The sequence below is a fragment of the Maniola jurtina genome, chromosome 3 (genome assembly GCF_905333055.1).
Source record: "Maniola jurtina chromosome 3, ilManJurt1.1, whole genome shotgun sequence".
In the NCBI taxonomy this organism is placed as follows: Eukaryota; Metazoa; Arthropoda; class Insecta; order Lepidoptera; family Nymphalidae; genus Maniola; species Maniola jurtina.
This window is the reverse complement of record NC_060031.1, coordinates 16,441,978-16,457,579: the sequence shown is the minus strand read 5'-3', so window position 1 is coordinate 16,457,579 and position 15,602 is coordinate 16,441,978. Positions and strand designations below refer to the sequence as shown.

The following is a 15,602-nucleotide window of genomic DNA, read 5'->3' as shown; positions in this document are numbered from 1 at the left end:
TTCAAATTATAAGTCCTGGTCTATAATGACCTAATATTAGCTTCACTACACTGCAATGTACTGTTTACTGCATTCTTTTTAAAATAATTACTTTTTTAATGTAATAAATGCACAATATAAACTTATCTTAAAATCTAGAAAAATCCTAAATAAAAATACTTTATAACATAGTACTGAATTTACTACTCTATGGCATTCTGTACAATTACAGTATGACAAAATGCTTATGAAACCCGAAACAGGTCCTGCCGCGCTGAGGCGACGGGTATGACTGACAAGATAACGTAATTACGGCCCATAACACTCAACAATAGGGTCGAAAATTCTTTGTACTCGCTCTGTACGCGATTTGAAGAGAATAAGCGAGGAAGCGTGAAATCAAATAATTTAGAATATAATTTGAAATATAGCACTTACTGTGAAATGATCGGACCGAATTATTTATTTGATTGTTTTACACCTATGGTGAAAGTTACGTCTTTAAGAGCTTTGTCATTAAAGAGAAAAACCCAAAAGTCTAAGGTTTTAGACCAAACTTCTGATTTTTTTTCTATCGAGGAAAGTTTGTCCAATCATGTTTTAATCGGACCAAATCCAAGGGGATATAATGAAAAATATTATATATTAATTTCAAATTTTTCGATCCATGCGTTCCTAACTTAATTCCATTTTAGTAAACTTTAGTATCGACGAAAACGGAGACCGCCGCGTTAATATGGTTTCTACAACAATCATCATTACCTACTTTTTCTCTACTCATAACACAAAATATTATCATCCTAATGAATCCCATAAGAACTCTTTGATTTTCCATCACACGAAAAAGCTATGCTACTCTTCAGGTCTTTAAATCATAACCATGCAAAAATTACGTCGATCCGTTCCCCCTTGCGATGTAATGTAATGACAAACCAACAAACAAACACACTTTCGTATTTATAATATGGGTAGTTATAGTGATGTGTATCTACGCCATTTTATAATAATAGACTTTAGGCCGTCGTGAAGTCAAAATTAGCTGTTAAAATGAAAACCAAGGATGTCCTTAGATTCAATCGTCCGTTAACTTAATACTTGGGTAGCAATTGTCCTGGTATTTATTGCGCCACATTTCCTTTAGTTCAGCTAGATTTACCCGGGTGTACCCCGCTTGTCCCCGGCCTACCCCGGTCGCTTTGTGCGATCACAATGCCTGCTTATAAGGGATTCTAAAGGCTTACACAGACACGGCACGTGACGGACGAAATCGTAATACGGACCGATGTCCAGCCGTGGACGTTTATTGGTTGTTAATAATGATGTTGAAGATGATGATATCCATTACTTAATATAATAAATGCAAAAGTGTGTCTGTCTGTCTGTCTGCTACGTTTTCACGGCCCAACCGCTGAACCGGTACAGACATTGGAGTACATCCCGGAAAAGGACATAGGCTACTTTTATACCGGAAAATCGAAGAATTCCTACAGGATTTAAAAAAACTGAAATCCACGCGGGCGAAGCCGCGAGCATCCTCAAGTAGGCTAGTAGTTAGACTACGGCGGCGCAAGAGACAGGCTACACTATCGAGACCTACAGCCAGATGAGTAATAAAAAAACCATTACCCAATTATAGTTTATTAATAAAGGAACAGAAATAATCATATTCATTTAAAATAAAATTAGTGCTTTAAAAAATTACAAAAATTAAAATAGAGGCACTAATTATAAAAAAAAAACTTTTGTTAGTAAGTATAATTTGTCTGATTTCTGATATTTATTTAAAATAAAATTAGTGCTCTAAAGAATTTGTCACCAATTACAAAAAATTATGTAATTAGTAGTAGAAGTAGGTAAGCACAAAGCAGTATAAATTGTCTATTTTCTGATGCTTGATAATTTATTATGACTGTCTTATGCCTGCTTTACAAGAGTCAGATAAATTCAGTCAGCGCCATCTGTTATCAACATAAGAAAATAAGTTTCAAAAGCTATATTCTAACTAGATGATTATCTGATAGAGCTGATATTCTATCTAATAGTTCGCCCGCCGCTCGCGTGGATTCAGGTTTTTAAAAATCCCGTGGGAACTTTTGATTTCCAAGAAGTAGCCTATCCGTAATAGTTGTTAGAATGCTTTCAAAAATCGTGTCGCAGTCGCTATATTGTGTGATCAGGCATTATGTCTTTTATCATACGAGGGTAAGAGGAAGTTTTAGTACGGTTCTCGTAACAATAGGCTTCACGACTGGTAATCTTCTTATACGATACTTTATAACTAAGTTAGAATACGCCACAGAATCCAGAATAACCATAGAAGTGGTGATAGGCTAGTAAAAGACATCGGCCTCCTATTCGAGGGGTCGGGACTTCATGCACCTGTAACTTTTCGGAGTTTTAAGTTCGTTAGAAAATCTTCATGCCTAAAAGTTCTCCATATTGTTCTCAATGGCGTGTGAAGTCTGCCAATCCACGTTTGGCTAGCATGGTAGACTTTGATTGATGAGGATTATGGTAAATTATATGGTACACTGCAACTTTAATATTATGTTACGAGTACCATACGGACAAGAATATAGGAACAAAATAAATCCGATACCATGTCTATTCCCTTTTTAGAATTCTGTGGTAAGCAACTATTTTCGAGCTCAATATTTGTTTCGATAAGTGGCTGTTTTTCATTTGTTCCATTGTTAAGTTTTGCTTAAGTATTAAGTATTTACCTATACTGAGAAATATTTGTCTATTATATTTAGTGACACTCGTACTTAGGTGAAAGTTTCAGAACTTTGATTTTCAAATATATTTATAGTATTTTTTCTATTCTATAACTTTGAACCATAAAATATAAAAGGAATTATATTATATATTATCAAAAGCAAATTAAGTTTACGTTAGGTAAATAATAAATATTTATGTGTTATTTACCTTTATTAGTGATATATTTTTGTTGAATGCGACACATAGTGTTTTTTTGCAAAACGAAAACAGTATGGGTCAGTAATATCATTCACATTCCATTAGGTACATTAACAAGCACCGTGTATTTTTTTTGTTCTTATACCCGAAGCATATAATCGGAATATCGTTATCAATAATCGTATACAAGACCGCGACTTCGTCCACGTGGGTTTACGTCAAGAACGGGTCGCTAACTGACTGTGTCTATCTACCTGATGTTTTGGGGAACTAAAATAAATGTTCAGGGCACCTGCAAGCGAGGTACATCTAAAACATAACTTATAATAAATCGATAAACTAGGAGTAGTCGAAATAAAGCAGAGGTATCAAGCGATTTGCAACTAGATAAATAATCCCAGACTAGCTGTAACCGCGGGTTGGGGTCGCTAACCGACTGTGTCTCTCTGGCTGATGTTTTGTTGAACACAAAATGTTTAGGCCACCTGCAAACGAGGTAGATATATAGAAAGAAAGAAAATGCATTTATTTGTTGTTGGTGTCACAGATAAAAGCAAAGTATACAAATATACATTTTCATCTGTGATACCACCCCAAATGGGTGTACAGCTCAGCATTATGTCCTGCATCTTATGCATTAAATGCAGGACGCTGATTTTCAGCTGTGACCCGATATCTGAAACGATATAATAAATCGATATTATCTATCTGAAACGATATAATAAATGCATAAGTGTCGTAACCCACTAGCGCAGCAGGTCGTGCGGCGTGTCCGCCCGTTTTTATTAACCGACTTCCAAAAATGGAGGTGGTTCTCAATTCGGCCCGTTTTTAATGTGTGTACACAGATTTCTTCGAGGTTTCTGGACCGATTACAAATATGTTTTTGTACGTAAACATTGTAAACTTTTGGCACAACCCTCATTACTGCAGCACGGTCGCGCCGTCGCATGCGGGTATTTGAATGAGAGAACTCTTGCCGCGCTGGGAGCGTTTTTGCATGGTTTTATAGCTCGTTCACACAGGCTGCGTAGGCGTTGCGTAAGCATAGACGTAGCGCGTACCATTGTGTTGTTATGTACGGAACTGTATGAAAACATGGCACACCGCTTGCGTAAAACGTGGACGTTGCGTAACCCGGTGTGTTAGAGGTTTACGCGCGTCACTACGCACGTGTCACTTGTGCGCAATTGGTGTGATTCACACCAATAGAACAAAACCCACTCAACTGTTGCAAAAAATTTTCTTCATGCTTGCGCAAGTCTTCGTACAGCATCTTGAAAGCAGCTTTTGCGCTTAAATTTGAGGATGTAACCAGTATATACGTTTTTTTTTTGCGATGGCAATTGTAATAAAATAATAGCACTGCGATTTCTGGACCTCCGTTTTGATACTAGCCGTTTTTCGCCGCGTGCTGTCGCGTCTGCAGTCGCATGCGGCATGCAATACGCGACGTGGCGCAGCCAATAGTTTAGACTTTGGAGCTTTAACACCAAGTTTGCAGTCCGCTGTAGTTCTAAACGCTGTTTTGGTAAACTAATAAAAAAGGTTTATAGTCAATTTGGAGCGAATGAACACAAAAATGAACTTTAATATTTGTGTGTACATTCTGTCATATATCGCAGTGGCTAAAACGTTGAGATAAGCTGCAATATCTTCTGCTTCGTAAATCTCTTCCAAGTTTAACGTTGCATTCAGAGCGATGCTCGCCGCTGAGGACTTAATGATGTACCTAGTGAGTGGAATACAACCTAACGTACGGATCTATCTGAATACAACTGTATGGATGAATGTGATTCCATACAAAAGGACCTCTCATTGCTAATTTTTCATTGGGAGATGGGACTCGCTGGTCGCAACCCATTTCCAATAAGTAATGTGTTTCCGACAAATTACAATCCGGCTATTTTTTAAACAAGAGTGAATAGGCATCTTCTAGGTAAACGCGTCCCATCTTAGGCCGCATCATCACTTTCCATCAGGTGTGATTGTGGTCAAGCGCTTGCCTATAATGAATAAAAAAAAGGTGTATTATAAAGTTAATACTAATTCAGTGAAACTATTATGCTAGCTAACTATTAGCTAATATGGAAGTAGACATCCGTAAGAAAGGATTTTTGAAAATTCAACCCCTAAAGGGGTTAAATTGGAATTTGAAAATTGTGCTTCGCGGGCATAACCTAGTAACAAATATGGATCTGGTGCGGATGTCCGCATGCACCGCATTGCCGCACACTCAAATTTCCCACATTTACGTGATTTCCCATTTGATTCGCCCCAAAAAAGATATAAAATATATGAGTACATTGTACCCCTATAATAGCGTGATTATTATCACATCATTTAGAGCACAGTCCGCACGTCGCGTGTGATGAGTGATGACGTCATTACCGCCGTCACTGTCACCCGTCAGCGAGTGAGGGGCGATTTGACAGCTGACGACGGCTATTAAGCTAATAGCGTGTACTGCGCCTAATTAATTTGAACTATGTGAGGAGATCCGAGCTATAAACCACATGAGTACTAGGCAGGTTATACGAAGCTGATGTGGCAACGGGCATGGCACATAGTTCGAAAAAACGATCCATAACAAAATAAGGCGCTAATTCGCTTTATTATCACCATCTCAAAATATAACTAAAACTAATTAAAACTGTCAGAGCCACCAGAACAACTCATTCCCAAGGTTTCTTAAATAATTTATTAAAATAATCGTTACCTACCTAACCTACCTAATGGGACACTTTTTGCCCTTCAACATAATATTAGGATAAACCTATTATAATTCTGTCTACGTCCCATGTCTCGAGTTAGGTAGGTCCTAAAAAGGAATGGGTTTGTTTTTGGGGTTCCATACAACATTAGTAAAGACGGCAATGATTGTATGATTATTCAATTCCGTCTACTTGTTTGAAATATTCCGAGCATATTATCTAAGTACCTCTATCACCCGCTGATTGAGTCTTAGCTTTTATGAGGTCCATAATTAGCGACCATGTCTCGGATCCGTATGTCATCACTGGCAACTCTTTTTTAATTTTTTAATTTACAGACTAGCGCTTGCCTGCAATCAGACTTGCTATCAAGTGATAATGCAGCCTAAGATGAAGCGCGCTTGCCTAGAAGCGCGCTAGCCTATTCACTCTTGACTTGAAGGTACCCATATTAACAGTGGAGGAGAAAACTGAAGCCGGAAAGCCGTTCCATATCTTAGCGGTTCTGATTAGAAACGAGGAAGGAAATCGCTTCGTATGAGAAATTTCAACTGGATGCAGACCTTGACGATGCCTTGCGGTACGATGGTAGAAATTCAAATTCAAATTCAAATTATTTTTATTCAATTAAACTTTTACAAGTGCTTTTGAATCATCAAAATAATCTACCACTGGTTCGGAATGCCGTTCCTACCGAGAAGAACCAGCAAGAAACTCGGCGGTTGCTCTTTTAAAGTATTCAATTTACAATAATTGCCATACAAGAAAGGTGAAGGAGGGACCAGGTCAAAAAGCTCTTGTGCACACTCCGAAAAATATCCCGTAGACTTGGTTCGACGTGCTAGTACGGAATCCTAATTGTACGGAGCCGATCGTCATTGCCCTTTATTTATGTTATCTAAACAGAAAGGACGAGCTAACGTCGAATACAGACTGTCACAAAAACGTGCCCGGCCGGCGGGGGTCAAACGAACTCCTAGTTTACATGATTTTCTAATATGAAACGTGAGTTGTCATTTTCTCTACCGAAATATATTCAAAGGTAAACTTACACAATATACCTACTCTTGAAAACTTTAGTAGTTCAGACGATCGTCTTCGCGTAGAAGTGAGAGATGTGGTCTTGATTAGTAGTATCGCCAGGATTGGATTTCTGGCTGTGCTAATTTGGGAATTTATAATTTCTACATTGACTCTTGTCTTGTTTGGTGGGAAGCTTCAGCCATGAAAAGCGATTTAGCGTTCCGGTACAATGCTATGTAGTAATCAATTGAATAAAATGGGAAGAACTGCCATGCCCCTTACAGGTTAGCCCGCTTCCGTCTTACCGCCAGGCAAGTTCTCCATAATGTACTCAAAAGTGTGTGAAGTCTGCCAATCCGCACTGAGCCAGCGTGTCAGGCTGTGGCCTAAACCGTTCTCATTCTGAGAGAAGACCCATTCTCAGTAGTGAGCCGGCAACGGGTTAAATCATGATGATGATGACACTAAGTAATAACTAATCTGAATCTAACATAAATAGGCAAGAAGGGACAGAAAATGTTGTGGAAAAGGAATTAATATGACACTCATTCCCATAATACGTGACAGTTTCGGTCGGTATAAAAACTTTTCGCGTGGGTTATAATAATCGCCAGACCCGAACTAATGACCGGGTTTATGTTGTTAACCAGCGACGATGACATTTCTGGGCGGTGGTTATATAACTAGGAAGTCCCGAGTTTGAATTCCGGCTGGGTCAACTTGGGTCATTTAGTTTTATTGAGAACCATGTATTCAAGCTCATTAAATTTTTATTTAACGTACAGCTGACCTATCCCAGCTTCATTTGAGAGGAATTAAAAAATATAGTTATACAGAGATTAGAGAACCTACATACAAAAAAAATCAGGGACGTCAGGCAGAAGAGAAACGTATTTTTAAATGAAAGTAATTTTGACTGGACTGGATCTGATCGGATTAATCTGGCACCAGTTAGTCATTCAATAAGAGGAAGTCAAGTAAAAGAAGCACAGTCGTAGGTGTCAAAAAGCTTTATCCATATTAGGTATGGCGTTTTATAATATCTTTGTAAAAATAAAAACTTTTCATTATTTTCTATCTCTATGTATAGAAGTACAGAGGTCGATATCGATTTCTTTTGGAACGACTGCCCTTAATGAATAGTTGGCACAAAAGCGCGGGAAACTCGTAAAAACTGCCGCCATTATGAGGCCCGCGTCCCGAATAATAGCGCGTTTATGTCAGTTCACTCTCACCCTATTAGGGCGTAAAAAAATAATGGCCTTACAGTGGACGTGAATAGTAAATTTATTCACAGTTCGCGACGGTCCGTTTTCAGTTTTCCTGTTTTATGAGTTAAGAGATTAATATATGCGAGTATAACGTATTTACACCAGTTGCGTACACGTACACGTGCTTAGTGGCACGTGCTTTACGCAAGCGGTGTGCTATGTTTCATACAGTTCCATACATTACAACGCAATAGTACGCGCTACGTCTACGCTTACGCAAGGCTTACGCAGCCTGTGTGAACGAGCTATTAAACTACCGTGAGTGATTTCCATTAGGCATAAGTGTAGATTGTTACATACTACGTGTACGTCCATTGATAGCTGGGCGCTGTGTACGTCACATGTGTACATATTATGTACGTCGAGTAAGCCTGACTAGTTTCGAACCCGTCCGGGATAACAAGTAACCTATACTTATACTTATACATCATCAAGATGAACCCATTGCCGGCCCACTACTGAGTACGAGTCTCCTCTCAGAATGAGAAGGGGTAAGGCCACATTACAGCCCAGTTCCAGTGGTCCAGTACGGCAGACTTCACCTTTGAAAGCATTTCACAAGCGACAGGCATGCAGGCTTCCTCACGACATGACTCCTTCCTTCACCGTTAAAGCAACTGATAACGCATATAACTCCGGAATTTAGAGATGCAGGATTGAACCCTGGACCCCTGACGAGGGAGCGATACCCACTAGACTGTCACAGTATAGTTACAGTAGAGGTACAACAATAAAAATATTCTACGTGTGTGATGGGCGGTGGCCCATAATATATAGAATTTTTAACTATATCGGTACAAAACAAATTCTCGACTTCGACCTTGTATTATTTTGATAAATACGAAGGTTTCGCAGTAATTAACATAAATAAAACATTAATTAGCTTACTTAATTACATTTACTTTACTTACTTTATTTTTTTGTTGTTACAGATATACGTAATGAGACCGTCTTTAACAAGAGTGTAAGTATAATATTTCCTTTTTTTTATCGTATTCATGATATCGTATTAACTAACAAGTTAACAAAAAAGAATCATCATAGATATAACGTAGAGATCATTGGTGAGTTCATCTGTCATATTGGCAATAGATGATGAAAACTATAATGCCAAAGTGTATCTGTTTATCTCGGCCCATTCAAGCAACTAATTGTGGCGAGAGGTCTACAAAGAGATAGCTTGCGTCCCAGAGACGGTCATAGGCTATGTTTTATCTTGGAAAATCAAAGAGTTCCCACAGGGTTTTTAAACCTGAATCTATGAAGTCGCGGACATCATGTAAGTACTTAGTAATTAAATAGATAGTAAAGACATAATATTATTGCGTGTGGTAGCACAATGCCTTTACTATATCTTAGAATTATTATTATTATCATTAGTAAGATTCATGCTTTGCTATAATCTATACCTACGTCTTCGAATGTCTTTAATACCAATATAACATTTAAATAACAACAATGCACTCAGATAAATTTTGTAAATATACAAATACTAACGTAACACGTGAATTCATGTTTACGTTGAGCGAAAACAAGCGTGTTTTACGTACGTACATTTACGTTTATTTATTATCATAATAACATTAACGGCGAACAATATTTCTGTTCTGACATAAACAATCTGTTAGTAGTAGTACCCACATACTTTTGTACCGTAGTTCCCTAACCGCATTTAACCAAAGATTGTATACCTACATAGTTGCTTTTTGCTAAAGCTTAAAAGATAAATAAATCACAGGAACCTCCTTACAGAAACGCAAATTACCACCGCTGAAAACTATTTATTAGAGTCAAGACGCACCGTTATTAGTTAAAATCTAGATTTAATCGTTTCTTAGCCTAAAATCGGTTGTAGCCAATATATCTTAATAATTTGTATATTTTATAGTAATTCTAATTTTAATTAAATATTGATTAAAAAAAACACTTTTAGGGTTCCGTACTTCAAAGGAAAAATGGAACCCTTATCATGGAGGATCACTTTGTTGTCTGCCTGTCTGTCTTGTCTGTCCGTCTGTCTGTCTATCGGTCTTCCTGTCTGTCCTTCGGTCATGTCTGTCAAGAAAACCTATAGGATACTTCCCGTAGACCTAGAATCATGAAAGACAGGTAAATACTAAATAGGCCTTATAGTACAAGTGAAGGAAAAATCCGAGAACCGTGAATTTGTGGTTACATCACAAAAAAAAATTCAAATGTAATTTCAATTTACAAAGTAAGATAACTATACCAAGTGGGGTATCATATGAAAGTCAGACTCGCGCACTGAGGGTTCCGTACTCAGGTATTTTTCTGATATTTTGCACGGTAAATCAAAAACAAAATAATCTGCTGAAAAAGACAAATCTGTATGGTACAACATGCAGCATGCGACATGCGGATTCTAGAGGATTCAGCAGATTATAGCAAATTAAGCTATTGATTCTTTGTAAGTATAGATAGTGTATTTGGATCAGAATTGGCCGCAATGATACTTCTTGGATGGTATATCATACAAACAGCTTGCCTAATAACTAAGCGTAACGAATGTTTAGTTTGTGTGTCGAAACCGTTACGATAACAACACGGCTGTTAGCGAGTGACGGCCGCCCAAACAATGTGCTATTTGCGAACCAGTCATCCTGTAAACAGGTCCCAGGAGCTGCCAGCGTCACAGTCGCGCGTCTTACGCAAACCCGACAGATACCTACTATGATAATCACTATTAATATACCGTCCTGTTATTTCTGGCTTATATTAGTTACTGTAACGGTATTTTGGTGTAAAGGTCAAGTTACTTTATAACCTAGTGGCTAAAACATCGGCCTACTATTCGGAGGGGTCGAGGATTCGATTCCGGGCACGCACTTCTAATTTTTCGGAGTTATATGTGTTTCAAGGTTTAATATCACTGTAGACTAGCCCATCATGGCGAACTATGGCACACTATGGCCTATACCCTTCTCATTCTAAGACGAGATCCATACTCAGCAGTGCAATTTATTTTATTTATTTATTCATATTTATTAAACTTATAGAATGTAGGTACAGGACATTTTTGTTACATTCAGTGCCACAAAAACCACAGTCGGTTTCACCTGGCGAAAATTTTTGATTGCAATGATTTGCATACTTAGGTAATACATAATTTTCACTTTTAAAATTTTCAGAAAAAAAAACTATGGGATCTTTAGAAACTAGTACTTTGTCACTGTCTAGAAAAAATTGACATTGGATAAAATCGATTTGGAAAGCAAGTTTTCTACGGCTGCTTTAATAATAGTTTTGTGTTTAGTACAATAATTTTAGACATTATTGGGAATATAAAGCTACTTCTAAAACCATTTTCTGTTGAAGCTGTTACAGTTCATTTTATCCCCTTAGGAACACTGAACGTTACTGAATTTCTGTCAATAAATATCAGAATTCCTTTTTTTTTTGTTACAGATACAAAATGGAGCACACTGTGGAAGAAAATTGGCGATAACCGGTTCCACATACAATGTGAGTTTCAATTCTCGTGCTATTTACTCGTACAACTAAAAGTTACAACTAAAAACCTTTCTAGTCGCCGCTGTGCTAAGTATTAAAATAAAATAACGAAAACTTTGTAGCGCAGATGTAGAGAAGGTAGAAGAAAACTAGCATTAGCAACGAAAATGTTATTTCACTTATTTGTTCAGACGAAACTTTGTGTACAACGTGAATCGCATCCCGCCATATTCTGCAGTAGTTTCATACATTATTCCGAAACTCATTTCTGTTTGCAGGTGAGCATCGCCTCGGAATAAAAGCTTCGAGTCCTCACTTGAAAGTAACGACCTCGTCATGGAGCTGGAAGACGTGGAGATGTACGGCAACACCAATTACTCGTACGATGACAACGGCACATTCAATTCCACGTACGAGAACTGTCCCAACTTGAACCTGCCCATTGTGTACGTAGTTACACAAATTCTTTACGCTCTCGTGTGTGTCGTCGGCTTGCTCGGGAACACCCTAGTAATATACGTCGTCCTTCGTTACTCGAAAATGCAAACTGTTACGAACATGTACATTGTGAACTTGGCAATTGCGGACGAGTGCTTTCTAATTGGAATACCTTTTCTCATTGTCACTATGTCGGTCCGCTCGTGGCCTTTCGGAAGGTTCATGTGCAAGGCGTACATGATATCAACCGGTATCAACCAGTTCACCAGCAGCATTTTCCTTTGCATCATGAGCGCGGATAGATACATCGCTGTGTGCCATCCGATAGCAGCCCCGCGTTTACGAACTCCTTTCGTATCTCGCGTGGTGTCTGCGGCGGCGTGGACTGCTTCAGCTCTAGTCATGACACCGATTTTCATGTACACGACTTTAATCGAATCAGAAAATGGATTGTCCTGTAACATTGTGTGGCCGGAAAGGGAGTTTAATAAAGGACAGACTTCGTTCACTCTATACTCCTTTGCTCTCGGTTTCGCTGCACCTTTGACACTGATTTTCGTCTTCTATTGCCTGGTTATAAGGAAGTTGAAAACTGTTGGGCCGAAGAATAAATCTAAAGAGAAGAAGCGCTCGCATAGAAAAGTGACCAAGTTAGTGCTGACTGTAATAGCCGTGTACGTTCTTTGCTGGCTGCCTTACTGGGCATTCCAAGTCGCTCTCATATACTCTCCACCGAATGAGTGTGCCAGTCGGATTACTATAACCGTGTTCCTCGTCGCCGCTTGCTTCAGCTACAGCAATTCAGCCATGAACCCTATCCTGTACGCTTTCTTATCTGATAACTTCAAGAAGAGTTTTCTCAAGGCTTGCACCTGTGCTGCTGGGAAAGATGTGAATGCGACGTTGCACGTGGAGAACAGCGTGATTCCGAGGAAGAAAGGTGGCAGTGCAGCGAGGGCCCAATCTCGAGCGTTGGCTGAAGCTCGCGGGATGTCTACTCAAGTGGAGGCAGCTGGCGCGTCACGGTCGGAAGCGTCTACAGCGGTGACGTCTCGCTCGGTGGCCGGGAGTGAGGCCCTCAACATGGAAGCCCGTCCGTCCTCCCTCGCTCCTCTCATAGCGCCTAACGGACTGACCCACACGCGTCTCTGAGTGCGGGTGTCTCGCCGCAGCCGCGAGCCGCCCACCACAGTGCTAGATGAGGACACTATGATCGTTTCTATAGATTAACATTGCAGACTGGTTTGTTGCAGAAGCAGGTGTCACACTGTGGAAGTCCACGATATATAAGGAATCTGAAGCTTAATTCGCTATAATTTGCCAAAACAGACAATTCTGTATCACAGTGTACAAAGTGTCAATATGCCACCACCACTCGCCTTCCCACTGCGACCGCCTTCACTCTAATTATACCGAATTAGGCGTGTATATAGTTTCCTCGTACAAAGTCTGGTTCATCTTACACCTTAGACCAAACTTAAGATTTTCACTTTGTGACTTGTTACCAATTGTACTGTTGCTATAGTGGAAGCGTGCTTACAGTGGAAAGGATTCTAGTTCATGCACCTGTTAGGTTTCCTGTATATGAACTCGAAGCTGAACGCGCCGAACTGAAAGTGAGTGAAAACAAATAAAAACCGTTTAGTTTTACCGTGCCGCATCGTTGCCCTGCCGTGTTGGTGCGGCGGTTGTATGGCAGCCAAATGACGGCACCGCGCTGTCGGTATGCGATTTTTATTTGTTTACACTCACTTTCGGTCCGGCACCGGTCCGCCTCCGGCTTCATGTATAGAAAGCCTTCCAATTTGGTGCTGGGGATGTCAAGCATCTGACAGCTGAGAGACACGAGCCCTGTCTGCCATCTGTCGGATCGAATCTTACCCAATTCTACTTGAATATTGTGTCCAAATAAATGTGTAGTTTTTGTTACGTTACGAACAAAATTCAATGTAATGTGTGGACCTGAGTATACGAGTACAAGTTCCTGGTAGGAAACTGTTTAAGTATAAATGATTTATTGATTGTATCTATATTATTATGTATATTGTATTAGAGCAAGATCCACAGGAGCGCTAACCTTATGTTCTGAGAAACAAAATATTATATGGATAGGGTAGTGTAAGTGCGTATTATGAACGTATGCATATCTGCTAGCTAACGGCCAATTTGTAAGAATGAGTTGCTAAAGTTACCTATGTAAAACCTTACTAACTTTTCTTAAAGCTTGAATACTGTTGATAATAATAAAATTTAATATTCAATACTGCCATCACTTCCCATCGGCGGTAATTTCCACCAGACGCTTTAAAGCTCGCAAACAAATAACATATTTATTTACTTAGTTTGAGTCCTAATTTTTCTATTATGAAACTCAGGAAATATACTCACAGCACTCAGATTTTTAAGAAAATATATCTCTAAATTAAAACCGTCGGTTCAAGCTAGCAAATTATATGCGTACATTAAACGTACATATACAGTTACACTACCCTATCCACGCATTTTATTTCTAAGAAAACAAGTAACGTCTGGCGCACTGGGCTCTTGGGCCATAATATCTGTTTACAGTTATTTCTATTTGGTTGATGGTGACATTATTTGGCCTAGGGTTGTAACGAAGAATTTATTAACATTTAGGTCTTTATCGTATGTGTAATGATCGCGTGGCGAATAGTTTATTAGTATACATACTAATGTTTATTGTAAAAATGTACATATCGTGTAAATATTTCCCACTATTGTCATAATGTCAGAGTTGTAATTAAAATCTAATTCGTGACAAGTGTTGGCTTTTATTTGAACGTTTACTTTGAAGCGAAGCTTTAAGAGGGGTCACTCCGTCACTCGCTCCATACAAACGTAGTTCCAATTTCATTTGAATATTAAGCAACCAAAGTCCATGAAATGTTGCAGACATATTCTAGAAACTAATATTTATGCCTGTGGTTTTTCAGATTTCTGTTAAAATATTCGGATTCAAAGTTACGCGGTCTTAAACTCATTCACATACAAATCTAAAACACCACAGGCACAGATATTAGTTTTTAGAATATGTCTGCAAAATTTCATGGATTTTGGTTGCTTAATATTCAAATGAAATTGGAACTACGATTGTATGGAGTAAGTGACGGAGAGAGCCCTGTTAAGAGTAGTTTGTTCGTAGTTTGGCTCTCATTTGAATACTAACCAACCAAACTCGAGAAAATTTTGTAGAAACATTCTAGAAACTCATAACTATGGGTATCTATGTTTTTCCAGATTTACGTTAAAATTTCAACCCTACTATCAAAGTTACTCGGGAGCAAGAATTCACATACAAATCTTAAAACTAGTTATTTTTACGGAAATCGGGCAAATCACAGATGTACGCTAGATATAATATATAGAACGTATCTATAAAATCGCATATTCAAATGCATAATACACGTTTGTATGAAGAGCGCTTGGGAACGCGTTAGGATGACTTCTCTTAAATTAACGAGCAAAAGAAAGTGATGAAACACACCTCATTGGCTGAGCAGCGAGTCTTGTATCCACATGAGTGAGCGAGATAGAGTAAGTATAGCTTCACTTCTGTCGAGTGTCCCATGTAGCACTAGGGGGTGTCATGAAAAGAGTACTTCACGGCTTTATGCCAGGTCATTTTTTGTGCTTATCGGCAAGTTTCATTAGAAAATCAGTATTAAAAACGGGTCTCCTTAGAGAGAGAGTGATGGGATTGACCAAGTGTGGAATGGCAGACTTCACACACCTTAACAACATTAACATTAGTAACATTATGGAGAAT

The 15,602-nt window shown here is 38.8% G+C and overlaps 1 protein-coding gene across 5 annotated transcripts in view; it reads left to right on the top strand.

Annotated features, from left to right (window-relative positions):
• LOC123880771 (somatostatin receptor type 2) overlaps positions 1-14,597 on the top strand; it is a 122,771-nt gene extending 108,174 nt beyond the window's left edge. For 4 of the 5 annotated variants that reach the window (XM_045929070.1, XM_045929069.1, XM_045929071.1 and 1 more), the window contains 3 exons: positions 8,839-8,870; positions 11,333-11,389; positions 11,656-14,597. In XM_045929070.1, the coding sequence (XP_045785026.1) occupies positions 11,714-12,967 (1,254 nt within the window). In that variant the 5' untranslated portion in view covers positions 8,839-8,870; positions 11,333-11,389; positions 11,656-11,713 and the 3' untranslated portion in view covers positions 12,968-14,597. The remainder of the gene's footprint in view (positions 1-8,838; positions 8,871-11,332; positions 11,390-11,655) is intronic. The other variant, XM_045929072.1, reaches the window with a different exon arrangement.
• The last annotated feature ends 1,005 nt before the right edge of the window (positions 14,598-15,602 follow it).